This window comes from Ciona intestinalis, chromosome 9, assembly GCF_000224145.3.
Source record: "Ciona intestinalis chromosome 9, KH, whole genome shotgun sequence".
Taxonomy (NCBI): Eukaryota; Metazoa; Chordata; class Ascidiacea; order Phlebobranchia; family Cionidae; genus Ciona; species Ciona intestinalis.
This window is the reverse complement of record NC_020174.2, coordinates 1,791,839-1,818,264: the sequence shown is the minus strand read 5'-3', so window position 1 is coordinate 1,818,264 and position 26,426 is coordinate 1,791,839. Positions and strand designations below refer to the sequence as shown.

The window sequence follows — 26,426 nt, the reverse complement described above, 5'->3', positions numbered from 1 at the left end:
AGCGACGCTATTAGTAAATTGGAACCAACGCAAATTGTAATAAGATATTACAAAGTAAAGTATCTTCCCGGCCGAGCTTGGACAGAAGCCAAAAAACATCGTTCTTTGGCACCGCACGAGAACCAGAGTTTCATTACGGCACTTTTCACGAGAATAAATTCACAACGATTGCTTCGTTTGTTAGGTGTAGAATGTATGCTACCACACACGTCTTCCTTTATTTCCTATACGCCAGCGCAGAGCGTAAAAATGTGACGCTCGTACACGATGTTTCGATCTCGTGGTTCGTTGGTCAGTGGGCATTCCTCCCGATTGTTACGTAATGAAACGTCATAGTTAATAGTTATGTTGCAATAAGACATGTGACGTAACAATTAAGCGCAAAATATCAAATTGCAGCACGGCAATGTTTGTTGCTCGAGCGACTTCGTTAGCTGATTATTACGAACACGCGACGAACATAAAACATTAGATCGCAGCTTTAACAACGGTTTCTATCGCACAGGCGCCCGTACAAGACTGTGGTGTCGTGGTGATAGTCAGTAATACGCTTTATAACAAGATTTGGTAGCTTGGGCGACAGACGCACGTAAAACATATTACGTCCGGATTTTCAATAAAATTAAACGATCACCGTCCGGATTTACAACTTTTACAATCCTGTATTTCATAGACATGTAAAATGCACCATAGTAGTGACTGACTAAAAAAAGCTGGCAACAGTGCAGTGGTGTATTGTTGCATGGAAAGTCCATGAATGTGGTGAACTGCTATATGTCAGAAGTACGAAAAAACAAATATTCCCCCAACAGTAGCATCAACAAGCCCTGAACCTGTGTCCTCTGGGTTATAGGCAGGCACACTAATCAGGGTGCCTGTTTTATATGTCATGACTCATGAGTACACCTGTCATACATGTAATATATCTATGACCCTACAGAAAGTGTTGGACAAAAATGAAATCACTGACCTGTTGTATGGGTTGATAGGGTGGTTGGACCGGTTGCATTACATTATGTTGGGCTGGTTTAGGTGAAGCACGATGTACTACAAGTTGAGGGTGCGTTTCAATATCATTGTTTATATGTATGGCAGGGGCAGGTGTGCTTTGAGGGGTAGGCTGTTAAACGGTATATATTTAATTGTTTTTTTAAAAAAAAACATGCTAATAAAGAAGATAACATTCATTTTAACACTTTGCAAACGATAGTTTGCATTTTTGCGATATTTTATTTTTCCCTAAAATTTTCATTGGTACATGTCGAAATGTATGACAATTATGTGTGTAACTGCATTTTAGAAATGGCACTCCAGAATTGATCAAAAATTAGAACATTACACGTATGGTTGGAGTAACTTACATTAACAACATGAGGCTGTGGGTGAGATTCAACTTCAGCTTGGTTAGCTGTAGGATTGGGAATTAATGCTTGTCCCATCTTTGCCATTCTCATCATTAAGTTGGATTTACCATCATCATTTCCCACCTTTAAAATGAAAATGAAAGCCATTTAAAATGAAAGTTAGGTGCCTTTAGTTACAGCAACAGATAAAGCTTACATGAGAAAGTTGATCATTGAGTGAAGAAGTTCGCTCTTTCACCGTTGTTTCACTGAAGGAAAATATATTGGTTTAAATACAAGTTGCTAACACCAACAACATGGAAAGTTTGTTTTCGAATATTAAATTATCAAACTAATTTTTTATATAGGTGAGGTCCTACAGTAAAGCATGTCAGGGTACTTTGGATTTAAGCTAGATTTTGTGTATTAGTGAATAAATGTGTTGACGTAAAGTGTCAAATCTGGCCAAAATCTCAGGTCTTCACCCACATAGAATAGTTACTAAATAAACTAACTTACTGGGTGACTTTCTTTGGAATTTCAACAGCTTGCTCTGCAGAGACCTCTTGTGGCACTGAATCAACAGACCCGGCACTTTTCATCGATGAATTATCACGACTTTGTTTCATCTGGAATTCATGATTTAAACTTAAATTAATTTTTAACTGTTAAAGTAGGGTCCCTTGAATTAGTGGCATGTCCGCTATGTTCGCTATGTCCACAACATTCACTATGTTTACTATGTCTGCATGTCCAGTATGTCCACAATATATAAACCTATTAACCTTACTAAAGCAGCGGTCAGACATATTTACCCGCAACAAATTAACTTTGAACGCCAAGGTTGAATTAGGTGGAACTTTATTTCCAACTCTCTTTTCCCCATACGCAAGGTGTGGTGGAATGATGAGATATCGTGTTCCTCCTTTCTGCATTCCCATCATTCCTTGCTCCCAACCCTATATTAAACAATACAATAATTTGCGGCTAGTCAACCACCATGCGGGCTGGTGCTAGTCATTTAGGTTGCCATGCTACGAGCTGGGACAGTTGTGTAGCAGGTTACTAAGCCGCTGCCTGGTACTGGTAATTTAGGAAGCCATGGATGGCCTAGAACTAGACATTGCCACTCTTGCCAGGCTGCGACAAAATAACGCAGTATTACAGCTCCTCCAGTATTTAAAAACCTTTTTTCTAACAGAAGTATTTTCTAACAGGAGCCAAAGACTAATTTACATTATGCCTAATAGCAAAAGTAACAAAACACTATGTTTACATTTTTTTGCTAATTTCACCAAAATATTACATAAATCTACCAAAACATACCTCATAATAGTAATATATACATTATAACCTATTTCTTTAACCCATAGCCCCAGTAAAACCTAACTGCTACTAATTAACCAAAACCTAAAAAATAGATTAAAGAATTATAAATTCACTCAAATACCTGAATTACTTTTCCTTTGTCAGTTTTGAATCTAAAAGTTTTATCTTTTCCTTCATTTGAATCAAACACCGCCCCAAGTGTGCCGTCTTCATTCACCAACCACCTTGTGTATTTTACCTCAAGGGAATCACCCATTTCAACGTGGTTTAACTTAGCGTCATGTGGGGTGATGTCTTGAACAACAACTGAATCACATGGAGTAGGGTTTCCGAAATATTTTGCCAAGCAAATCTGTTGGGAAATATAATTTTTGTATGTTTATCTTTGTGCAGTGGGTCAATGACAGTTGTTAGAACATAGATGTTCTGTTTCATACACCACGAACTCGTGCTTATGTTATGGACAAGATAATATGTCAATTTAAAATAATGTATCAGAAAAAAACAAAACCTAGAATCTTAACCTGTTTTGCAAATTCAACAATTTGTTCGGAACTGTCAAACATAACGTTCCAGCTTTGTCGTTGATCGTCATAGAAACTTGCATAGTTATTCGCTTGAACCTGGTAATCATAGAAAATAAATTAAAGTAACTTTATAACAACTCTGTACAGAATTAAATGCTCAAGTCAATCAAGTCAAAATTTTTCTATAAGATACCTATTTTGGCTAAAATTTCATCATTAATTTTTTATTCAAAGAGGTTTTTACGAGCACTAGATTTGGCCAGATTCACTACAGTACATTTATTACACAATATAGAGTTATATCTCCACCATGAATACTTACAACAAAGTTAAAGTTGCGATTAATTTGTGCAGTACAAACAGGTTGTTGCTTTGTCACGTACATTAGAATTTTGAACTAAAGAGATAAAAGTACGATAAAATTCAAATAAACTACTAGGGGAGATTGAATAAATAGATGTAACTTGCTTAATCTTTGGTTAAGGAAAACAACAGCAGTTATAACACAGATGTTCTGTTTCATACACTCGTGCATGCTTACAAGTTACCACTTATGTAACTTTGTGTGCGTGATTGTTTTTTTTGTATGGCTGACAATTTAGACAACCCATTAGTCACGACTGCAATACAGGAATCGTGTAATGCGACACATAGGCTTCAATGGTAGCAGCAACGAGCCTGTATGTGACTATTAAAGTTGTACAGAGAAAAAGGGTGGCGTGTGGGTTTTAAAATTATTACCAAATGAAATATTTATGTATTAAAAATTAAATTCAAGCGAGACATTAAGTTTTGTAAAACTATTTAATATATTGTTAAATACTAAATGGATAGGCCTACTGTAACATAAATAAAAAAATGTTATTACATCATTTGAAGCAAGATTTTTGAGAATAGCAGCTCCAAGTTTTCCTTGTTTTACATGTTGGCTGTTGACACTAAAATTTAAAGAATGTAAGAATTTGAATGGATTTATTTTGCCCATTGCATGATAATAAGATATATATATATATATATATATATATACTACTTACTATTTATAAGCAGTAACTGCCACAGCATATGCGACACCTGATGTATTAGCAGCACTGGTTTGTTTTTTCTTATTCTGAGGTTTTTCTAGTAAAAGAAATCGAACAAAGTAATTATTAGATTATTAGATTCGAAACTTTTGTCTATCTTTGGGCATAGGGGATAAAAAGACAGGTGTGTAATTCTACATCAAACGCAGAGGTTTCATACATTACATGCCCTTTGCAAGTAACTTTGTGAATTGTGGGTAAATGTTTGTAATAAACTTGGTAAACTAATTAGTGACCAAGTTGTAAATACTGCAAAGTGTCTTCTCTCCTACACTGTTACCCACTGTGCAAGTTTTAAAATATATGCTCCGGTACTGAATAAATAAAACAATTTAGTATTTGTGAAGAATCCTGCCCTACCATCAAACCACAAAATGAGAGACTAAGAAATATCATCTCGTAACCCCTTACCAAATGAGAGAAATTTTAGTACGAAAAAGACAATATATTATAGGCTATAGATAACATTTGCAAAAGGTTAACCTTGTTGTTTTCCAGGTGGTTTAGGTGCAGTGTATGTCAGCGATTGATTACTGTTTGGATTTTTTGTCATTTGATCATTCATTCCAAAAAGAGAAGACAGCTTAGAACCACCAGTTAGGCTCGCACTGTCAAATATCAAAACGAAATTTAAAAATATCGAAGAAAACAATAATGCATAATACGAACCTAGCCGCTGGATTTAGAAATTCTCCGTCATCGTCATTTTGACCACCAAGCGAAAAATAACTCATTTTGTCTTTTACACAGATAAATAATTTCGTATGTTTATGATTTCGCCTAGAAAGCCCTAGATCATAACGTATGTATAATGCACAGCAACTGCTTTGCCGGGAAAAATAAACAAAAGTCACGGGTATTGTGGACAAGAGAGCAGAGCTATGAAAATGTTAATTAAATAAAAGTTTGCTTTAAATGATTTAACAAATGAATAACGGCGAGACTTAATTAATCCTCACGTGGCTTAATTTTATATATTTTTAAACTATAAAACTTACTTTTAACTTAACTTAAAGCTGAATATTTACTTTTTGTCGATAGACAACTCTACAACCTAAGAACTTTATATTAACGTCATCATTTTCAAAATGCTTTATATAGCTTAACGAGTTTAAATGAAAATCACAGCCCAATACATTAAGTGTACACAATAAGTAAACAAGATAAACTTTAATTTCTAAATTAATCATTACCAACGTTTGCCGTGTTCTATAATTACACGTCGACCTTTCTTGTAGGCCTACGAATTTGATAAACAAGCGCAAAGTTACATATTAACAGGCTGCTTTGGGTATTTTGGGTAGCCTACCTTAATACGATGTGCATTCGCAATAAGCGAACATGCAACAAACATACCTCGAAACTATAAGGATGTAATTGTACGCTTATAGCAATAAATGTTTGCGTAGGGGTGAAGAATAAATACATTTGATGTGATCGCATGCAGGCTAGGCCGGTCTTATCGATGATCGTGCATGTCTACGCATAGTTTGAGGTTAATTTATTGTACTGTAGTAATTATGAAAAGAGTTTTTATTTACCAGAAAGGCTTTTTAGTTTATGTGTATTAAATATGCAAACGTTTGTTTTTTCAGTCATGTTTTTGGTTTAGATATAGGCTATATAGGTTATACAAGGGTGTAAGTTTACACTGCACCCATGGCCAGTATTCTAGATTGGAGATGTGCGCGGTTTTTCCACAACTTGTGGTTTTTCATTTTCTACACCATTGTGGAGAGTTGGAATGACTTCCGGATGAAAACAAGACGTGAGATGTGATTTATTTGTTTGCCCTTTGTCCGTTTGACACTGTTGTTACGATTTATTGCTATTATATAAACTAAAATAAATCAATGAAACTTCCATCGCCCTAATGTGTGTCAGTGCACTTGGGATTTACACACCTGCAGTGCATATGGATACGATAGAGAAGATGCGTAATGTAATGTCAACAGTATATATAAAACTTAAAAATGAATGTGACAATTTCAGCAGTCGCCCCAATGAATAAAAGAACCAAAGATATTTACGAGAAAACGAACGTTGATTTTCGAAAACAAAAAGTAATCAAGTAAGAATTATTTTTTATTAAATCATCCAATAGCAAATAAAAAAACTGCAGTTCATTCTCGGCGTTGAAGACATTCTTTTATAAATGCATGGTCGTCGACATGAAACGAAGTGCAATTGTAGGCGGGAAAGCACCAAATCCGAGAATTTATCGGTTTGACACAAAAGAATCTTGCAGGTAAATATATCACCTTTTGTGTGTGCTGAGTTATTTCCGTTTATTATATTACGCTAATACCCATATCAGATGTAGCTCTCAGCCTATTGCTTTAGCGACCTGTCTGCTAAAGTGTTTTGGCGTTTGACGATGATTGATAATTACGAACTTGGTAAAACGCGGACGAAACTAGAAAATCAACACCCGAATGATGTTACGTTTAATATTTTACCAAATACGTAATTTTCATTTGTAACTCCAGGTTGTTGGACGTTATGAAGCAAGGTCGGCCACTTGTGGTCAACTTTGGTTCATGCTCCTGACCCCCTTTTATGGGGGCTCTGAAATATTTTGCTGCAGTTGTGGAAGAATTTAAAGACAGAGCTGATTTTATAACAATTTATATTGAAGAGATACATGCTGCGGATGGCTGGAGCTTTGAATCAAGCAGGTTAATTTTTAACCTCTAATTTAGCTACACCTATATACATGCTTTATATGATAAATGCTGGTTTGTGCTGGTTTGTAGGCTAGTAAGTAAGCTGGTGGTTGAAAAGTGTTCACACTCTATTCTTTCCCCAATTCTCAACGTGATAGCGATATCGCATTGTGGGGTAAGATGAGATACCTTCAGCGCATATAGTCCCATGTTTTGTATTCGTGTATTTAATAAGAATTAGCGACGGTCTTTGAATATTTTTGTTTACCATAGCACCAAACGAAACGATTAAAGAGAATGAAAACCAGTTTCCTCTTACTGATACCATAGTTTAGACTTAAGGGTTACAAATAAACCTCTGTGAATTTGTTGTTCTTGCAGGTTCAATTTTAAAACGCACAAAACACTACAAGACAGGTTCTACGCTGCTTCCATTTTCAAATCCGAATTTGATTGCAACGAATGTGCTTTGTTCGTCGACTCGATTTCAAACGAAGCCAATTTTGCTTACGGTGGATTGCCGGAACGTCTTGCTATAATTAAAAACGGAAGGATTCATTACATTGGTGGTATTGGTCCAATGATGTATGATATAACAGAAATGAAGAAAAGTTTAAACGAAGCGCTTAATTTACCTTATTAGTTATTTAGGCGGTTATTGTTCCAAATGACAAACTGTAATTGTAAAACAACATTTCCTTTGTTCTTATTCTAATGTAATTGCTTTGAAAGGTAAAGTTTATATTCGCATATATGACGAAATGCTTTGAAAGTTTCCTGAAGTGTTTTTGATTTTCTTCGCGAATTGCAGCCAGCCTTCATAACAAGTTTGTGAACGAATGAATAAATGTTGTAAAATACAAATAAATGATTGGTGACTCGGTTGTTGATTTTTACGTATCAAGAAAAATAAAACGGTATAAAGTATAGTACTGCGGGTGTCCCATCTCCTCTCACCCTACTATACACCTCAACGTATGGTAGGGTCGGGTAAAACGGGACAATTAAACTTTCGTTCTCATATTTCGACCCATTTAATACTAAACAAGGAATATTTACAGTTTAAACAATCGCATCCTTACGACCCTACAAAACGTTGGTAATTGTTTTGAACACGATTAGGAAATACGGAATTTCGGGTATGAGGGCATCCTATCTCACCCCACAGTACCATATACGTCATATATCTTTCTTTGCGGGACTTTGTTTTTCTCCGTTCCTACTGTATGGCTGTCAGTTTAGTAACTACCGAATTTTCGTCGCTTAATGGTTGGTGGTATTAGAGGTTACTCTAATTTTAAACCAAAGTTTATTTTTTAATGCGTCCCCATTTTTGGCTGTGGTTTGACTCATCACGCCCCCGTGCGCATTCGACCACATTTATTTTTTTGCGTTTTTAAAAGGTACCAGACACAGAAATAAAAAAGAGTAGAACGCGCAACTTTCCAAAACCGTGATATATTCTTTTTTCTATTCACGTGACCGCCAACTCCGTCCCCATTTCCCTTCGTCTCCATTGTAAAAGATAGGCGCATAGTGTTTTTGGAAGGTTTTAGCTGTTTATTTTAAAAACTACACCAACTATTCAAGTTTGTTAGGCTAGTTTAGTTATTTGGTACGTTAACGCTTACAGTTTACAACTTGTTTAGGAAATTTAATTATTTAAAAAAATTAATTAAAAATTTCAAAAAAACGGTTTTTTAGAAATATATATATATTAGAAAATAGTTTTTTTTACACAATAACTTTAAATTAAGTCAAAAAACGAAGAAAAACTACACAAAACGTCATCGACTCCATTGACTACAATAGTAAACGGGAACGACCCGCGAAAGAGAGACAGTGTATCATGCTCTCTCCTTTGCCGACATTGGAGATGCGCCTTCTATTCTTTTTTATTTCTGTGGTACCAGATAATCTCATACCGCTGCTATACTTACATTTTTAAATAATGAAAATAGAGTGCACAAATTTATTTGCAACAAATTTCCTGTAAAAATAACAAAAAGAAACGGTAATGACAATTTAAACATCAACAAAAACAAATATATAGTTGAATTGATGTTACAAAAATCATAGATGAAACAAAATATGTAGGACTGTAAGACTACTTTATAAAAATGACCTGCAACTGTAGGACTACTTTATAAAAACGACCCCTGCAACTGTAAGATTGCTGTATAAAAACGACCTGCAACTGTAGGACTACTTTATAAAAACGACCTGCAACTGTAGGACTGCTTTATAAAAACGACCTGCAACTGTAAGACTGCTTTATAAAAACGACCTACAACTGTAGGACTACTTTATAAAGACGACCTGCAACTGTAGGACTACTTTATAAAAACGACCTGCAGCTGTAAGACTACTTTATAAAAACGACCTGCAACTGTAGGACTACTTTATAAAAACGACCTGCAACTGTAGGACTACTTTATAAAAACGACCTGCAACTGTAAGACTACTTTATAAAAAGACCTGCAACTGTAGGACTACTTTATAAAAACGACCTGCAGCTGTAAGACTACTTTATAAAAAGACCTGCAACTGTAGGACTACTTTATAAAAACGACCTGCAACTGTAGGACTACTTTATAAAAACGACCTGCAACTGTAAGACTTCTTTATAAAAAGACCTGCAACTGTAGGACTACTTTATAAAAACGACCTGCAACTGTAACTGTAGGACTCCTTTATAAAAAGACCTGCAACTATAGGACTCCTTTATAAAAAGACCTGCAACTGTAGGACTACTTTATAAAAACGACCTGCAGCTGTAAGACTGCTTTATTAAAACGACCTGCAACTGTCAGACTCTTAATTCGTGAGCACACAGTTGCCTAACTGACGACATAATGAAACAATTTTCAAACGAGAGAAACGCAAAAGAAAAAGGCAACGGTGCCCTGCAGCGGTATGAGATTATCTGGTACCTTTTTAAAAAGTACCTACAGGGTAAACAAGTGGTTAATAAACAGTAATTAAGTTAAATTACAGAATGTGTAGTTAAAATAAAACTATGGATTTAGTTAATTTGAAATTCACGCATACTTACACCTTAATGTGCCGCAGTTTTTCCCTTTTTTATCGTTTTTTTGCACACATGGGCAGTGGACACATGGCATATATTTTTATTACTTACATTGTTTCATTAGTGTCCTTTAGACTTCTGTACAAAAATCAATACAGCTTGTGGTACAGCATATAAAATGTTACCATATACATGTTGTACACGCTATATACGACATCAAGCTACCACAAAGTTAATCAAGAATATAAGTTGTGCTGTATTACAAGGAACAAATATACCAGAAGTAATTCAAGTGAGGAAACAATCAAAGATAAATTTAAGAACAAATTCTGACTCAAGTCCTGGTTTAGCTAGCTCGATAAAGAAGATATACTGCAATGAAAGAGACCCTGGAAATCACACATTAAAAGATATTGGTTTAATGCATGAGATTCCAAAAGAAGATCAGTCATCTCTTGTTCTTAAATATGACAAGGGGTTTAGGAAAAAGTTTTTAACAGAAGCAAGTGCGGTTGACAAACTGTGTATTATGATCCGTAAACCTGGCTTGGAATTGGTTAACTACCTGAAACATGCGAATTATTCAACAGCTGTCAACAGATATTTGATGTATGGACCTGCTGGTTGTGGAAAAACTATGACTATGATGTACGCCGTGGATTATTGTAAGAAACAAGGGTGGCTTATTGTTCCTGTTTTCAACCCGTGGACCTGGATTCAGTATAAAAACACATACATTGTTCATCAGAGGGAAGAGATAGTAAGGTCACTCTGGAACAAGGATAGAGTTGACCATCCTGAAATAGCAGCACGTTGGTTAGAAAACTTTCGGCAAATAAATTCAGATTTATTGGAAAATGTGTTTACAACACGAGAGTATACGTGGTCGAAACATGAAAAGACAAAATCTGGTGTTTCATTTTCCACCTTAGTGGATCTTGGCATTGCTCGTGTTAGAATTGCAACAGATGTTGCTGGCTGTATACTACGTGAGATTATAAATCAGGATTCACCTGATTTTCCAAGAACATTAGCTGCAGTAGACTGTGCTAACTCTTTTTTCGGTATCTCAACTTTAAAAATCGAGCCTGGAGTTTATTTAGAGCCCAATGAACTTGCTCTCGTTCATAATTTCAAGAAAATCCTGAGTAACAAATGGAAAAATGGTGCCGTAATTGTTGGATTAAACACATCTGGTATACCAAGTCAAACAAAACGTATCGCAAAAGTTTCGAGTGAACATCCATACGACATTCTCGGCCAAGAAGGCTTTGACATTTTGGATCCACATATTCCAATACATGTTCCCCACTATACTGATAAGGAAGCTATATCACACCTTGCTTATTACCAGGATAGGAAATGGTTGGTAGGTAGAAGCACAACCGAAGCAGGAGAAGCGGAAATTCTTCAAATTTGTGGAAATTCTCCAACTGATATCTGTGTTTATTGTGGCCATTTATATTAAACTAATAAAAGTAATGCTGTCATTAAATGCCTTTTGTAATATGAAGCTTTAAATAAAACGTTTACTACATTACCTGACTTCCAATTACTGTCAAAGTGTCAAAGACAGTAGGTTTTGGGTACTTTTTAAAAAGGTAAAAATTACCTTTTAAAATTATTACTAGGGTCTTAATTGCCAATATTATTTTCTTTGTTTCCTCACTTAACTGACTTAAACAAAAACAAAAAATTGGACAGTGCTAGTGAAAAGTCCCCCCCCCACCCTATTTGCTAACCCCTAACCATCAACACCTAACCACTAACACTTTCCACCAGCCTATTCTGCTATGTACCGGAAGATTCTTCACTAGTGCCGCTTGGACTACCTCGAATTTAATAGGCTGGAACAAATTATAAGTATATATGAATTAAAAATATGATATCTCTCAAAATAAAAAGTGCGATGGTCGCCAATTGGCGACTTCTTTCACACGTTACAAAATAGCAACTTGTCGTTGTCTTCTTACCTTATTAAACACTTGGATTTTCCAACAGAATTTCCCCACTACCTGCCTTAACGTTCTTACAGCCTTACTTTTGTAATACCAAAATACAATGCTCTAATTTGAATTGTACCAAATTAGTTCACGAACTCTGCACTAAAATTACTCAATAAAAACAGCCGTACAGTAAAAAGGAGAAAACTAACAGTTGGCAAAACAAACTTAGCACACTGGACCTTTGGTAATACAAGTGACCATCGCAACACAATAATTATACAAACACCCCGAAAATTCGAACGGCCAAAACACACATGGTAGTCCACACGTAATATTTCATGTGAACGAAACAGATTTAAAGTATTAAAATAATCGGTAACCTGTAACTAAAAATAGCTCATGTTATCTGACGACTACGCATACAAGCATATACACAATTCTCTCATCATTTCACTTAAAAAAATGTTTTCCTTCACCGCTTAAATAGCTCATTTAATAGGTTCGTATGCATTTTTCTTTTCTTTTACAAAACGGTATTCCGCGATGCCTGTAAAATAAATTTTACAGTTTTTGTTCTGCATATTGGCTATAACAATGTAGCATATAACTTACCATAGCAAACCACAGAAAAACACAATAGTCCGATCTGTACGTAAATTTTGAGGTACACACATAAACTAGTGCTCCAACCAAACTGTATGGCAAAACCAACCAAAATCCAGAAATTCCAAACCATAAAGGCAGTTTCTTTGTTTTCGGGAAAATGGGAACCATGAATATCTAAATAAAATAAAATAAATATGTTAATAATTCACACAGGAGGATGGGGTAAGATGGTACATTTTTGCAATACAAGAGCGTTAAAACACGATATGATGTGTTAAAGGTATATCCCATTTTATCCAACATCTAAAGTACTATAGTTAGTGAAAATAGTACAACATACTAACATAATTGTGTCTATTTTCACCCACCATTTATTTGTGGATTCCACACGCCGTCTATACAACCAAATATCGCAAATATGACGTAGACAAGCCACTTGTTCGATGACGTAGGCACCCAATTAAGTAGAAACATGTAGTTTCCAAAGTCGAGCAAAAATACGACGACTATTGGTCCAACGCGACCTATTCTGCTGATTAATTTGCACGAGAAATAAGACACAAGAGCGTTGGATGTATCGGAAATGGCAATGCACAATCCAACCTAAAAATATAGTAACGTGGGGTAAGATTTGATACTGTAAGCAAAATTTTCAGATTTCTTGATATTATTTTGAACAATTATGAAATCTATCTAGTATCGTGGGAATACGGTATATGTAAATATCTTTGTCTACCACCAAATGGTATGAGAAAGGAGATTAAAAAACGTCCCATCTTATATCCTACCTTATTTTATATTGTGGTTTGCATTTCATATATCAATACTTACCTGTGTTACTCCAAGCATACATGAGGAATAAGCTCTGGGAAGCTCAGAAAACTTAAACGCCATGTAGAGACCACTATACAGAGCAAACGGAGTTATTAAAAGTTGCTTTGGATTAACCATATGCTTCAACATTGCCGCCATTGTTGCTCCCATAAACTGTAGAGAGCCCTGTGTATATAATTCAAAGTTAAAATACAGAGGTAACTGGTTAGCACGAGGTGTATGAAACAAAACACCCGTGTTCTTATGAGTGTCATTTTCCCGCCACGCGATAATAAAGTAAGTTACATTTATTCAAATTAGTTTTTGTAAAATGACTTGAAAGATTATATTTACCTGGTCTTTTATTTCATTCTGAGCTTGCAGCGAGGAATTTATTTTATTGAGAAAGATTGTTATAATTGCAATGGCAGAAAGTACAAAGAAACCCATAACTGCAAACATGATGTAAAGTACGATCTTTGAATGTGGAACATATTGTTTCATGTTCGCATTTGTAACGTTCTTGTACTGACAGTCATTCACTCCACAAATGGAAAGATCAACTACAGCGCTTTTGTTAAAAGCATTCCCCCCGGTATCCGTGATTGTTTTTCCAGCATATAGGATCGCGTAGCTAACAAGATTTCCAAACGTCTGTTGAAACAGTTTCGTAAGCAAGAATAGTGAGAGTTATATAACCGTAGCCTCAGGTCTTTAAAAGAAAGTTATATTGTTAAAAACCATTAGCAAACATGGGATATTTTGCCATAACAATACCACAAGAAGTGTTTAGGTAAATTTTAGCGATAAATACTATTCAACTGACTTGGCTTAATTGATAGCTGCAGAAAAAATATCCAGTAAATTCAGTGATGACGTCAGAGGTGTTCTTGGCGCCGAACTGAGCGAATTTTGTTGCAAAATATGTGACGTAAAGTGACATCACTGGCCACATAAGCGCCTCACCAAAGCCGACTATTACACCAGCAGGTATCAACACGGATGAAACTGAAAATTTACAAGAAGAAGAAAGGTTTTTAGGTAGAGTGTTTTAACGTAATGTTGTGCACAAAGATATGCATTTGAATTAATGTGTCCGATGATGTGACACAGTGATTAGCGCCTGCCTCTACCCATAAGAGGGTATATGCTGTTTCGAGGCTCATTACTGCTACCACTTTATGTGTCTTTAGGTAAGATACGTAACGGCGACTTAGTGGACTCTTATGGGTTGGCGAAATTGTCAACCAACATATAGTGAAACAAAATATCAAAGTATGTGGTAAACCGTGTAGGTGGGCACGAAATGTGTAAAATATAACATTCATCCTATATAACATCTGTTATTGCTACGGTATAGCATAAATCAGACACAACCATTTAGTGATGGTGATATTTCGGTTTCTTACCTGGATAATAATTAGCAGCAATGTAGATAAGACATGTAGAAGCGGTGATTTGCATGAGGTACTTCTTTTCGAATTTTCGTAAAATTATTGGCGTAAATGTGACACCAAAGATTGCAGATGCGATATAACTCGCGCATGTTGCCGTTGCACCTTTGTATTATGGTGTTTAATTTATTATTTCAATATTTGATTACGGTAACGCATTTTAGAAAAATGCCTAAAAATAAATTTCAGGAAAACAAAGAAATATATATATAGCAACAAAACAGCGTAACAGTTAAAGACACGATAACAGTTAAACGTTCGCACTTTTATTTAGGTTATTCACAATAACTAATTCAGTTTAAATTTGTTCTTACCAACGCCATTTTTGATGTGTATACTTGTTTGGAGATCTAGAAGAACACCGAAGCCCGAAAATACCAACGCAATTGAAACCAGAAACGGAATAAACGCACGAATAACATGTTTTTCACTAGTATATTCTGTACCGTCTTCCATTCTATACTATACTTTATTTAAAAGAAATTAAACTAACGACACGCAGAAATCTTGTAGGGTGAAATGGGGCACTTTTTATTTTATTCTATTTTCTCGTCCTATTTGGTAGTAAACAAAGAACATTCCTATATACCACTCAGTAGACTTCCGCTGTATATATATTCCTTATGCCACCCACTATATAGAATTCCGCTGTATATATTCCTTATGCCACCCACTATATAGAATTCCGCTGTATAAATTCCTATATACCATCTTCTAAAATGGACTTCGTTCCACGGGATCGGAAATTGCCGTCCCGATTATACTGTAATGGTAATATAGTTATCCGTATAAGCTAGACATTCTAGTTAAAATTAGTCGAACGTCGAATACCCGATTAAGCTTAATAGTAATACAACAAAAAATAAAATATAAACTCTTTGTGCCAGCCACATTACACTAGTTTTCTAAAATACCTCTTGTGGCATATTTGTGTACCGACGTCCCATTTTGCACACTTGAGTGTCAATCCCTTGATTAGGACGACCCATATAAGACGTTGAACGACGCAATTGTTGTATATATGCTTAAGGGATAGAACGCCGAATGACCGTCCGATATCTTAAAGGCCAGAAGACGAAAAATCAAAACCTGTATGTGGATAGAGATGCTTAAATCTGATCTCAAACAACAAAGTTTCATTAAATTAAACAAATCAACTTTTAAAGAATAACAAAATGGATCCACCTGCCGCACACGTGCGACTTATATTTACACAACAGATGGTTAATGAAGCAGGGAGTTTGTAAACTGACCCTTACGATTGTCCCAAATGCGGGCGAAGACATAACGACGTCATTCTATAAAGTGACGTATGGAGTTTAGCGTTAATCTACCATGACAAAACAAGATTCTGACTTCACACCACTAACACATAAATAAGAAATTGAGTTCTTTTGATACTTTATTTTGCAACAATACGAAGTAATTCCACCTAAACGTGATTTTCTTGAAGCTTCGGAAAAATAGAAACAACATTAAAATGCCTTCATAGTTTATGTGGCTGGCGTTGGTGGAAAGCCACCACGGCACGACAAGCTCCCAGCTTTTGGTGGTGAGTTTCTACTTTGGTGAGAAACCCTTTGCCGGATGTGCAAAGCAAGGAATGCGCCGACAAAAAGACAGAAATAGCGCGGCGAGTGCGGACGAGAGACAATGTGCAAATTTGCAACGAACACAACAGCCCATGTATACAAAAAGGGACGCACTCAAAAAACTAAAGCAAACAGCATAATCATTGAAACATGTTCAAAGAAAATATAGTTTAAATCCTGAAGAATTTTCATCCGCAGTGTGCACCATATTGCATGAATGTAGCCAAAAACAGCTATTGCATTTCCTAATTAAAAGGTAACTCGCCATATTGGTATACCGCGATACTCTTGTTCTTGCGTTAGGTGATTACGAGCCGCATTGACAGTGACATAAAACCGAGCGTAGCATCACTGTGCCGGCAGTAACCTAAAAAATTAAGCGTAGCATCACTGGCGACGACGTCCACACAATAACTTGACCGTGACGTAGCTCAATAGAAACTGACGTAACCACAACGAACGCAGGGTCAGCAGGGCAATACTCTGATCCACTGTATCGACGCAGCAGCGTAATTGTGACGTGGCCATCTTCCCAATCACGCTACATGACGTTTTGTTATAAAGTTAGTCACGTGGAGAAGTTTACGTTACAGATTATTAAACGGATTACTATCAAATTTATGCGCATTATACTGTGTGTTAATATTACCCGAGTGTTTGTGTACTAACATAGAGCGTACTCACCAAATGATCGGGAAAATATACAAAATCAGCACTAACAGATTTTGATCTTTGTAGAAGAAACACACCATATAGAGTGTACGACAACAAAATCTGATCCAGCAAGATGTTCGCCATGGTTTCATTGTATATATTTCAGTGATGTGCAAAATGCACTTAAGTAGTGACTGACTAAAAAGGCAACAAAAATATTCAGTAGATTACAGCAGCGCAGCAGACAAACAGATGCAACACACAACTCGTACCTAAAAATGTCAAACCGTGTATCCTTTATTGGCGTCTTCGTCTTTGTCCTTCGTGTGCAAAGGTAGGATAGCTGCGTTACAGTTATATATAATGGTAACAGGTGGAAAATTCACTTACGTCATATTTACCTTTATTTCATTTTCGCGCCGTGGTCCGATTGATCCTGTGTGACGTCACATACCACGTTCTGCAAAGTTTAACGTTAAAACTCAAATTAAAACAAAATAAGTTTGTGACGAAACAATTAACTTACGAAGTGGGTTTTTGTTGCATCATCACCGCTTCGTGACGTCACATCAAAGATGTTTCTAAAAAATAGGTCATGTACGTAATATTGCCAATTGTAATTTATACTTTACCAATTCTTTGATCTTTTGTTACGCGTCCACAGCGCAAATATACTTAGATTATACAAGTCATGTGCCCTGCGTCGACGTAAAACGCGCATGGGGCCCAATGACAAAAGCGCGAAACGTACGCGTACAACAGCTACTTGTTGTGTGTCAGCTATGACGTAACGAAATCATTGACGTAATACCGACGCGAACGAAATAAGCAAACTTGTGTGGATTTGTGACGTAACAGAACGCAGCGATTGTGAACCGAGATAATACGTGATGTGACATCGCGATTGACGTAAGAAAGAAAGGTCGCGATACCGGAAATAGAATGTGATAAAGAGTAATTTAAACCTGAACTATAATAAAGTAACAAAAACAAGGCACAGAACTTGTAGCAAAATAGTATTGAATAAAATGTGGGCCAAAATAATACTGTATAACATAATGTAGTGAAATAGTACTTAACCAAAGTCTTTGCAATAAAACTTCTTTAAACCTTCCAACTACTAACCTCATGTGAAACCAACTTCATCTAAACTGAAACGTGGTTATAACTCGCTTTGCATAAGAGGCGTTTTATGCGCGAAGTAATCAGCTGATGCGAGACGTCGGTCGCATGAGCAATTAACCTGACCAATCAGCATCACGGTTTAAAAGGCGGGCTAAATGTGACGTAACAAACTAAGTTCACAATGATTCGCGGTTCTAGTTTATCGTTCAAACGCGAATTTAGCTTTAACATTGTATATATTCAACGCTACCATACTGACCCCTATTTCTAAGGTTTGTCCTTATTTCAAATAAATGTAATTATTTTGTCTAATATTTTTAACTAACCTTCAAGTATAAATGCAAACCAGATTCATACTATTTATATAAAATTGGCAATTTTTTGCTACAAAGGTTTTGTGAGATATCAGTAAGGTATTAAAACAAATCCTGAGCTATGATAAATAAACGTGTGATTTGACGTTTCTTATTTTATCTTGTGAAAAATTGTTGTATATTTCATAGTTTTTCTGTCGTCCTTCTTTTGTTATATCCCTATAGTAATCAATGTTATATCCCTATAGTAGAGTGGGGTTAGATGAGACACCTCTAGCACATTATGTCCAAATATCCTGATAATGTTTTAAACAATTAACAACGATCTATGGGAGTCATGAGGATACGGTTTTATAATTCTTTAAATGTTCTTCGTTTACATTACAACAAAATAGAACGAGAAAGTGGAATAAAAATATGTCCCATCTTACCCCACCCTACTATATATTCGTTAATGGGAACCACAATTGTTTTAAGTTTTAGAATATTTATTAACACGAACATGTAATAAAAACTGTGCTTACTATTAGTATAAACCACAAAGTGCATAATCTAGATTTATTATATATGTTGTTACACCAAAGAAAAGGACTGAGAAATTCTGTCATATTTCTCGAAGTGATTATTACACGCATATATTATCATTATATTACTGTTTATCACACACAAAAGGACGAATATTAATTTGAACAATGAAAATGAAATTAGTGTAAAGAAGAATGGCATAACGAGAATAAGGTGCAAGCGTTTGCTTCAAATAAATATGGAAGTATTGACTTGTCCGTCCACACACTGAGCTTCAGCCTTAGCTTGAAACAACTGTTGCACTAACACAGACTTCTCGTGCTCAAGTTGAGAGATTTTGTCGGATTTTTTCGTGACGTCCTATAAACAGGGCATTTGTAATTAGTGAAAAGGAGATAACAGCGTTAAATACCAATGTATTATAACGTAGTAATAGGCCAGCTATGGCATACATCCCATTTTCGCTGGTGCGTTTTTACGTGGTAGACTAAGTCAGTCGTTAATAACAGAATAGAAAACATACCCGAGTAAGAACATGATTCTGTTCCCTCAAAGCTGTAATAACCCGTGCGTTCTTGGTTGAATCGGGAGATTCCCCAGCGTCGAGAGGCTGAAATAGAAATCCAATTATTGATATTACCAAACACAGTAAAGAGTATAAGTGGGGCAAGATAGAACAGGTTTTCATTCTCTTTTCTTACTTGTGCATTTACAGAAAGTCCTACTTGTGCATTTACAGAATTGTAATACCGTAACCTAACATATTTAAAGAGCGTTGTTAATTGCTAAACACACACTCAGGAAATATGAGATATTATGTGCTAACGGGATACCATCTTGCTTCACAGCAATATAATTAATAAATTAATTACCACGCTATCCGTTTCATTCATCGCTTGTACAAGTTTCGACATCTCGGATACTTTAGTCAGCAGATTATCGATGCGTGATTGCGTCACAGTTGCGTCATTCTCTGTGACGTCACGTGTCGGTTTCATCCCGTTGTTTGATAACAAACGTTGTTTTTCTTGAACGTCAGAAATTCTTTCTTGAAACCAATCTCGTCCCCTTTCCAAAGCATCCAATCCTTGAAGCAAAACGTCCTTCTCTTGTTCAAGTTGTTGGATCAGTTTGAGCTTTAAATGGTTAAACGGAAATTAATTAATTTAAGCAGTTTTTTATTTGACGTGTTTTTTTGTTTTGATTGCATTAGAGTTATTATTGTAAAGAGAAACACTAAGTATACCACCTATTATGTAACTTAGTGAGTGATATTTTTATGTCGTTTTTTTTTCATTTAACTTTAGTTTAGGGTGTTAATGACAACATTGGTAGCAACGTTGAGCCTCGAACCCAAACCGTTGCCTAGAGTCGCTAACCACTGTGTCACAGCAGCGATGGATGTATGACCAACAATTTATACACGTTACCACAATGCATTATCCCAGCATAGTATCTATACAAGAGTATACACAGGTTAACAGCTTTAAAAGCTTACCACGTTATAATCAATTCCATTTGCCACTGTATGTCGCCTTGCTTCTCTCTTTTTCGAACCTCTGCGTCGTCCAACTGTTGCATACACACCAACCGATGTTACGCCTGCTGAATCCTTCTGTACATTTTCAGCGGCATCTGAAAAGACGAACAAGGTATTACCATGAAAGTTTAGCGAACTGTGATTCCCATAATAAACAGAGGATAACAATATTCTCCTTCACTGTTGTGTAATCCAACGATCATCCATTCAAGTCAGCCGCGATAAAAGAGCAAATTTGATTTGAACACAAACATAGCACTCGAGTGCCGTATCAATCGATTTTAGTCGTTATTAATCGCCGTTCGTTTACAGCAGCGCTTCGAAGATCCGTTGCCGTTTACCGATTAACTGAAGGTTTTGGTCCAAGGGTTATCGGCTTAACCGGGTCACTGTACCGGTCGCGCCAAATGTTTTAAGCGCAAACTTCAACGCTAAACGTTTGTTGACCACCAGGTATATAAAGTACCGTGGGGTGTTTTGTAATACGTGTTTTAAACAATGAAAGGATTTTTTAGAGTCGTAGGCTATGGTTATATAATTTTCTAATTATTCTTTGTTTACTGCCAAATGGGAAAAGATATGAAAATATGTTCCATCTTATCCTAACTTACTATACAAAATTAATTGAAGGAAACATGCAAAAATAAATTGTAAATCGTCCCTTTTTCGTTACAAGTCAGGAAACCAACGAACGCAGGTGACCTAACATATTGCATCACAATCATGCTTCACAGACTTCATTCAAACGTCACGAGTTGTTTACGGTTAATGGGACAGCGTTACGATCAAGTTTCAATGAAATAAGATACGCAGGCAATTCGGGTCTGAATTTATTGTTCAATTTACATTCAAAATCGTTTTTTAATAATAACTGTTTAAATTCTACGGGTTATTTAAAAATACCGCACGTCGCTTATTAACACTTTTTGTTAAGAAAATCTAATCTGTAATTACAAATTGTTATGCGCCACAACGCGGGAACTAAAAATAGGTTTAAAAGTATCTTGTTTTGAATTAATGAATGTAACCGATTTTGGTGTTTTTAAATAGGTTAACTGTCCAGCAAAGGAAACCATTACAATTTGTTTACAAGTACTTTGAGGCGAAATTGTTTTTTGGGTACTTTTAAATTTTAGACAATTACGTCATGTAATTGTAAAGTAATATACCAAGTATGCTTAGAATGCTAAAGGAGAAAAGTTGCTTGAATCGACACATAAGGCCACACGTGCAAGTTGCCTTATATTAATACAGGTGTCATCTTACACCGGCAAAACTAGATTTTTATCAGCCGCGTCGCACTAAACTGGGGAACCGTAAATAAACTTTCAGTTAGGCGACTATTATAAGAATAATGGGCAATTTAAGCATTTGTATGATATGCCTCTTATAAACAAAGTTTGTTATGGAGTAAATTAGAACTTGATGATAAAATCAGTTTAACGTCTCATTAGTAAAGAAGCAACATATAACTTGGGCAATCTTTTTCAAATTACTCTTGGTCTGTTTTTATGAACCGACAGTGGTAGTATTAAAGCGGGCAAGATACTTGTCTAGTAACTAAAGATTAATTGTTATCAAACTGTATATAGTACTGTGGGGTAAAATAGTATACCATTGACACGTCGCATATTTCCTGATCATGTATTAATAAACAATTAACAACCCTCTTTTAGAGCCGCGGGGCTACTGTTATATAATTTTGTAAACATTCTTTGCTTACTACCAAAATAAAACATGACCTATCTACTCCCCCATCCTACTATATATATATATATATATATATATATATATGTACGTATGTGTCTCTCTCTGTGTGTGTGTGTAAGCATTTGTTCGTATTCACCTTGTTCGGGAGAGTTTTCTTCTGCATTGGATTGCTTGGGAGAATTTATTGATGAAGAATTTCTCGCAGTTTTCGTTGCAGGTCTGTCAGGGGGTGATGCACTGTTACATCTTCTACCGGATCCATCTCTTAAAACTTGATCGTCTTCCTGCATCTTCTTCCGATTGGGGATAACACTCGCTGCTCTCTTTCGATCCGAGTTAATTGTGGAAATCATGTCCGAGATCCTCATGTGAGATTCGTCTCCACTCCTGTTAGAACACATATATAACATTATAAACCCGGTTTTCATTACACATAATAGGTTCTAAATCTATGTTGCCCGTTAACCAGGACACGTTTTAAATTTTTTTTTTACTCCCAAAGGAATGTCACGTAAAACTCAGTGAAGAAAACTGTTTTTAGTTGTAATATGTTGTGATCTATACAGTAGCGTTGTTAAATGTTCAGGACATGATAAGCCCAAATTAGGTTTAGATGCTAAGGTATTCCATTTTACCCCACAGTAATATATATGCAAGTCAAGCGTTCTACTTACTCTCCAGCACTTGCGTATTGTCGCCTCTGTGTAGGAAACGGATTCGTCTTCTTTGACATCCGACTCCCTTCCCTTTTTCGTCGATCAATTGTCTCGACACGGAAGCAACTCTCCGATGCTGACGTCACACCACCTGGTTGCGCTGTCGTGGTAGGTCTTCGGAGACTTCCGTAGCCGTTCGTTATACACGCAGATGACTTTGCTCTTTGCATGGTACCAGTAATTCCGATGTATTTACCCGACAAACCAATCGGCTTCATTTTATTCATAGAGTTTTTATCGTCCGAGTTTATAAACAAAGTATTAGCTGTTACACGATCAAGCTCGCTTTTCTCAGAGCAATGAAACGATTTCTCGGAGCTGGAGTCTTGAGTGATCTTCACAGAAAACTCGTCATCAGATTTCAATCCCTTCTTCATTTCAAGGCTGCAGATTGAAGAGTCCGATTTGAGACTTAGAAAAGATTTATCAGCCGATGTATCAGATTTAATTTCCTCCAAACTGGTATTTATGTGTGGAAGTTTGTTTTTTAACTTCTCGTCTTCTGTATGAGAAGTTTCAGCAGCGAACTTGGTGGCGTATCCCATCTTTGTAACACGCACTTCATCACGGTTCGAGTTCGGCCATTGTGTGCGTTTTGGGCTTGGGAGAACCTGGATAACAGTAATGTTTGTATGACCACTTTACAAACAAGTATCTAAAATCACTAATGCACAAGAACAACAATATGTATTAAAACTATACAAAGTTAAATATTTTTAAATATGTTTGAACATCCGTGTTATATAACGACTGTCGTTTTCCGGCCACGCGAGGATAATAAGTTACATTCATTCGTTTGAGTTATAATTCTAATATGTTGGATCAGGCTTGCCATTATATTGGCGTAAATAAACAAGCTAATTAAGATGTTTAGGCGCATTAACACAGTTGTATTTATACCAAACATAAAATGCAATCTAGTCCGTCCTAAATTAGTTAGCGATGGCCTGTGACCAAGTGAACGCGGGTTCAAGGTGTGACGCTGCTATCATTGTGGGCGCATGTGTCCTTGAACAAGAAACGCTATAGTATATACCCTGATGGGGTCTCGTCGTGTGGCTGATGTAACGTCGTCCCTTAAAGGTCTCAAAACAAAAAACTGCCAGAGTAAAATCGTTTTTGGACTTAAAAATCATTTTTTTACCTTTGCTGTTGATATTGGTCCACTGTTAGACCTTCGATGACCAGATTTAAATGTTCTGTTTTCATTGTGTGAATTAAAATTATTTTCCCCTGAATATGCATTGAGTGGGTATCGACCAAAAGTGACGTCATTTCGTTCCATCCATCTCGACGACTGTGTGACGTAAGATCCGCTTCTGAGACCTGATTGGATTAAAGTGGATGCATTAAAGTTTATGTGTATGCAGTATCATGTTAGTGGGGGAATTATAAACTTGCGACCGGGGTTGCGTAATTTCCGGCAATTTTAAGCAGATCGATAGCATTTAATAAATTCACCAACGTAAAAATCCAGCACATAATCGATGGTAGATTAGATTATGGCAAGCGTACATTACACCAAATTAAATTATATAAAGTCTATTACTAGTTTTTCAATGGCTAAAAGGATACAATAGCAGTGCGCCTTTAATAGCTGCACTCGCATCGATATAAAACCGGTATCGGATTCCAATAAACACGAAAGGGTTTTTATTGATTTCATTATAGATTACATTCCTAATTATTAACCCTATCACGGTACATAGTCAAGTTAATTACCTTCGTTATCGGAATTTGTGTTGCTGTTGTAACGAGGGACTTTCCCTTTCCCGATATCACGGTAATAATATGGGGGGAGGATATCATTTTCTGATTCTTGTTTCGTGGTAGGTTTGGTGTTTGTGGAATCTTTAAACTTATTTTTCTCCCGACTTTTCCGAGCACGGGACAGAGCTGTTCTCAGACCCCAAACAAAAACTTCAAACGAAAGTAATCCGTCGACCGGGGCCACGGAACGTAAACAGTCGAGAACACCAGGCAAGTTTGGGACAGCGTCGTCTCTCCAGCGACGTTCAATCTCAGTCAGAGGCACCAACCCCACACCAGTGTCGTCCAAGATATTAAATAAAGTTTTCATTGAGTTGACAAACTGTTTTGGGAGACCAGAAATCAGCGCATCGTCATTTCGAAGATATTGTCGGCTTGCATTGGGTACATAGTAATTCTCCATATTTTTCAAAAATCTCCGCTAACTAAGTTGTAACATGGACCCTGGAAAATAGAACACGCTAAGTAAATAATTGCTCTTCGCTGTCGTTAACCGAGTTGCATAATATACAGCTTTGCGAGCTCGAGGCGACATATCGTTTAATTAGCGGTCGTTCATTTATTTCGTGATGACGCATAAGAGATTTAAATGAGTCGTCTAAACAAACTGACAACAACACGAGCACGACTTTTATGCAGCAAGACACTGTATTAAACTTGTTAATCTGTGCACAAACTTAATTACTGTGAACCTATACTTCAGAACAACTTTGGTCTATCCCTTCTGACGTACTGATCGAACAACATACAACTTAGTGTTGGTCAGCTTAATAAGTAAGGTAAACGGTGGTAACCCATTAAACAAATTAATGATCGCACCCTACTTTACAAAACCCGCTTCACACTTCAGCATGAGATTAAATCGATGATCTGGCTTATCTGTGCAGCTGAAATTTGCTTCTAAACCATCACAGATGTCTCGCAATGAGCCAAATCTGGCAACTAAACTGGCAAGAGTAAACAAACGAGACCTGTTCTATATTTCATACGAATTCGAATATGAACAATAACACTTGAGCGCTTCATAGAAACCGACTAATTCGAATGAACAAATGCGATACGCTTTGAGGAGTTACGAGCCGCAGTTAATTGTCTGAGCGCGACGTTTTAATTGTTTTAAGCGGCTGATGTCGCCTGCACTGGCGGGCCCGCTTTTGCTGAAAGAAACCCAGCGGTGTATGCATCTGCGGAAGCTTTATTGCTGTCTAGGTGCAGCGAGCGTCGCCAGCAGTTTCGAAGGGAGACAATTACCTTTTGTTGCGCAACAGACCGATTTAGTTCGAGAAAGTGCGAATTAAACAAATCGATAATTAGAACGCAGAACTTCAAACAAACCAACAAAACTTTAAATTAAACACGGATTAAAGAGATAGATTAGTTGGTTTTCAATTAATGTAACCGGTAATTTGCATATTGTTAAAATACTGTCTATCTACAGATTATACGCAAAATTATGCCAAAAGTGATTGTTTTTTTTAATATTACATGGTAAAAAATAAATAATTTAACGCAATATTTAGAATATATGTCTGAATAACATCACAATACAGTTAATGAACATCTACACAGCTTCTTACAAACCGTGTACCTGTCGTTATAATATACAAACTCCTACTCAAGACAAACAGAAATATTGTGATTTCCCTGCAGTCNAGCTATCTTGTCATCGCCTCTCAAATAGCA

General features: G+C 36.3%; 5 protein-coding genes and 2 long non-coding RNA genes across 10 annotated transcripts in view; 2 read left to right on the top strand and 5 right to left on the bottom strand.

Annotated features, from left to right (window-relative positions):
- The window catches only part of LOC100177303 (FK506-binding protein 15-like), a 12,985-nt gene extending 7,858 nt beyond the window's left edge, over positions 1-5,127 (bottom strand). For both annotated transcript variants that reach the window (XM_018813533.2, XM_009861340.3), the window contains exons 1-12: positions 4,951-5,127; positions 4,765-4,889; positions 4,234-4,318; positions 4,068-4,137; positions 3,522-3,596; positions 3,197-3,295; positions 2,794-3,024; positions 2,159-2,302; positions 1,863-1,972; positions 1,561-1,612; positions 1,362-1,487; positions 971-1,120 (exon numbers count right to left, since the gene is read on the bottom strand). In XM_018813533.2, the coding sequence (XP_018669078.1) occupies positions 971-1,120; positions 1,362-1,487; positions 1,561-1,612; positions 1,863-1,972; positions 2,159-2,302; positions 2,794-3,024; positions 3,197-3,295; positions 3,522-3,596; positions 4,068-4,137; positions 4,234-4,318; positions 4,765-4,889; positions 4,951-5,015 (1,332 nt within the window). In that variant the 5' untranslated portion in view covers positions 5,016-5,127. The remainder of the gene's footprint in view (positions 1-970; positions 1,121-1,361; positions 1,488-1,560; positions 1,613-1,862; positions 1,973-2,158; positions 2,303-2,793; positions 3,025-3,196; positions 3,296-3,521; positions 3,597-4,067; positions 4,138-4,233; positions 4,319-4,764; positions 4,890-4,950) is intronic.
- A 106-nt stretch (positions 5,128-5,233) lies between these two features.
- On the top strand, positions 5,234-7,829 carry LOC100187528 (thyroxine 5'-deiodinase-like). 2 transcript variants are annotated; one of them, XM_018813247.2, is made up of 5 exons: positions 5,234-6,049; positions 6,277-6,352; positions 6,404-6,529; positions 6,771-6,959; positions 7,329-7,829. In XM_018813247.2, exons 1-5 carry the CDS (start codon positions 5,941-5,943, stop codon positions 7,588-7,590), a joined length of 762 nt encoding a protein of 253 aa, XP_018668792.1. In that variant the 5' UTR covers positions 5,234-5,940; the 3' UTR covers positions 7,591-7,829. The 2 variants fall into 2 exon arrangements, with proteins under 2 accessions (XP_018668792.1, XP_009859641.2); XM_009861339.3 differs by having other exon boundaries at positions 6,274-6,352.
- Positions 6,894-9,048, bottom strand: LOC113474568. Of its 2 annotated transcripts, none has more exons than XR_003396255.1 (2): positions 8,888-9,048; positions 6,894-7,480 (listed from the first exon to the last, which is right to left on the bottom strand). It is a non-coding gene; the product is annotated as an uncharacterized LOC113474568 (long non-coding RNA). The 2 variants fall into 2 exon arrangements; XR_003396254.1 differs by lacking the exon at positions 8,888-9,048 and adding an exon at positions 7,583-7,673.
- Positions 9,049-9,548: 500 nt separating this feature from the next.
- Positions 9,549-11,518, top strand: LOC100185161 (28S ribosomal protein S29, mitochondrial-like). Its single transcript, XM_009861281.3, has one exon. The coding sequence runs from the start codon at positions 10,157-10,159 to the stop codon at positions 11,444-11,446; it is 1,290 nt and encodes a 429-aa protein (XP_009859583.1). The 5' UTR covers positions 9,549-10,156; the 3' UTR covers positions 11,447-11,518.
- Positions 11,519-11,998: 480 nt separating this feature from the next.
- On the bottom strand, positions 11,999-15,855 carry LOC100182794 (protein unc-93 homolog A). The gene is made up of 9 exons (XM_026836173.1): positions 15,712-15,855; positions 15,112-15,560; positions 14,753-14,902; positions 14,170-14,351; positions 13,698-13,997; positions 13,362-13,529; positions 12,899-13,133; positions 12,537-12,704; positions 11,999-12,471 (listed from the first exon to the last, which is right to left on the bottom strand). The coding sequence occupies exons 2-9, from the start codon at positions 15,251-15,253 to the stop codon at positions 12,413-12,415; spliced, it is 1,404 nt and encodes a 467-aa protein (XP_026691974.1). The 5' UTR covers positions 15,254-15,560; positions 15,712-15,855; the 3' UTR covers positions 11,999-12,412.
- A 757-nt stretch (positions 15,856-16,612) lies between these two features.
- Positions 16,613-18,811, bottom strand: LOC113474569. Its single transcript, XR_003396256.1, has 4 exons — positions 17,570-18,811; positions 17,445-17,503; positions 17,316-17,386; positions 16,613-17,241 (listed from the first exon to the last, which is right to left on the bottom strand). It is a non-coding gene; the product is annotated as an uncharacterized LOC113474569 (long non-coding RNA).
- Positions 18,812-18,952: 141 nt separating this feature from the next.
- LOC100180449 lies at positions 18,953-25,286 on the bottom strand. Its single transcript, XM_002131215.4, has 8 exons — positions 24,696-25,286; positions 24,118-24,299; positions 22,932-23,584; positions 22,394-22,644; positions 20,506-20,642; positions 19,880-20,143; positions 19,531-19,617; positions 18,953-19,367 (listed from the first exon to the last, which is right to left on the bottom strand). Exons 1-8 carry the CDS (start codon positions 25,144-25,146, stop codon positions 19,236-19,238), a joined length of 2,157 nt encoding a protein of 718 aa, XP_002131251.1. The 5' UTR covers positions 25,147-25,286; the 3' UTR covers positions 18,953-19,235.
- Between the last annotated feature and the right edge of the window lie 1,140 nt (positions 25,287-26,426).

Excerpts from the sequence above, each read along its gene's own strand:
- LOC100185161 (XM_009861281.3), top strand. The coding sequence starts at position 10,157 with ATGTTACCATATACATGTTGTACACGCTATATACGACATCAAGCTACC.
- LOC100182794 (XM_026836173.1), bottom strand. The coding sequence starts at position 15,253 with ATGGAAGACGGTACAGAATATACTAGTGAAAAACATGTTATTCGTGCG. Across the intron at positions 13,998-14,169 it reads GCAGCTATCAATTAAGCCAA|ACGTTTGGAAATCTTGTTAG; the intron begins GTCAGTTGAATA and ends CTGTTTCAACAG. Across the intron at positions 13,530-13,697 it reads AGAATGAAATAAAAGACCAG|GGCTCTCTACAGTTTATGGG; the intron begins GTAAATATAATC and ends TTATATACACAG.
- LOC100180449 (XM_002131215.4), bottom strand. The coding sequence starts at position 25,146 with ATGGAGAATTACTATGTACCCAATGCAAGCCGACAATATCTTCGAAAT. Across the intron at positions 23,585-24,117 it reads GACCAATATCAACAGCAAAG|GTTCTCCCAAGCCCAAAACG; the intron begins GTAAAAAAATGA and ends ACTGTTATCCAG. Across the intron at positions 19,368-19,530 it reads AGAATCATGTTCTTACTCGG|GACGTCACGAAAAAATCCGA; the intron begins GTATGTTTTCTA and ends CCCTGTTTATAG.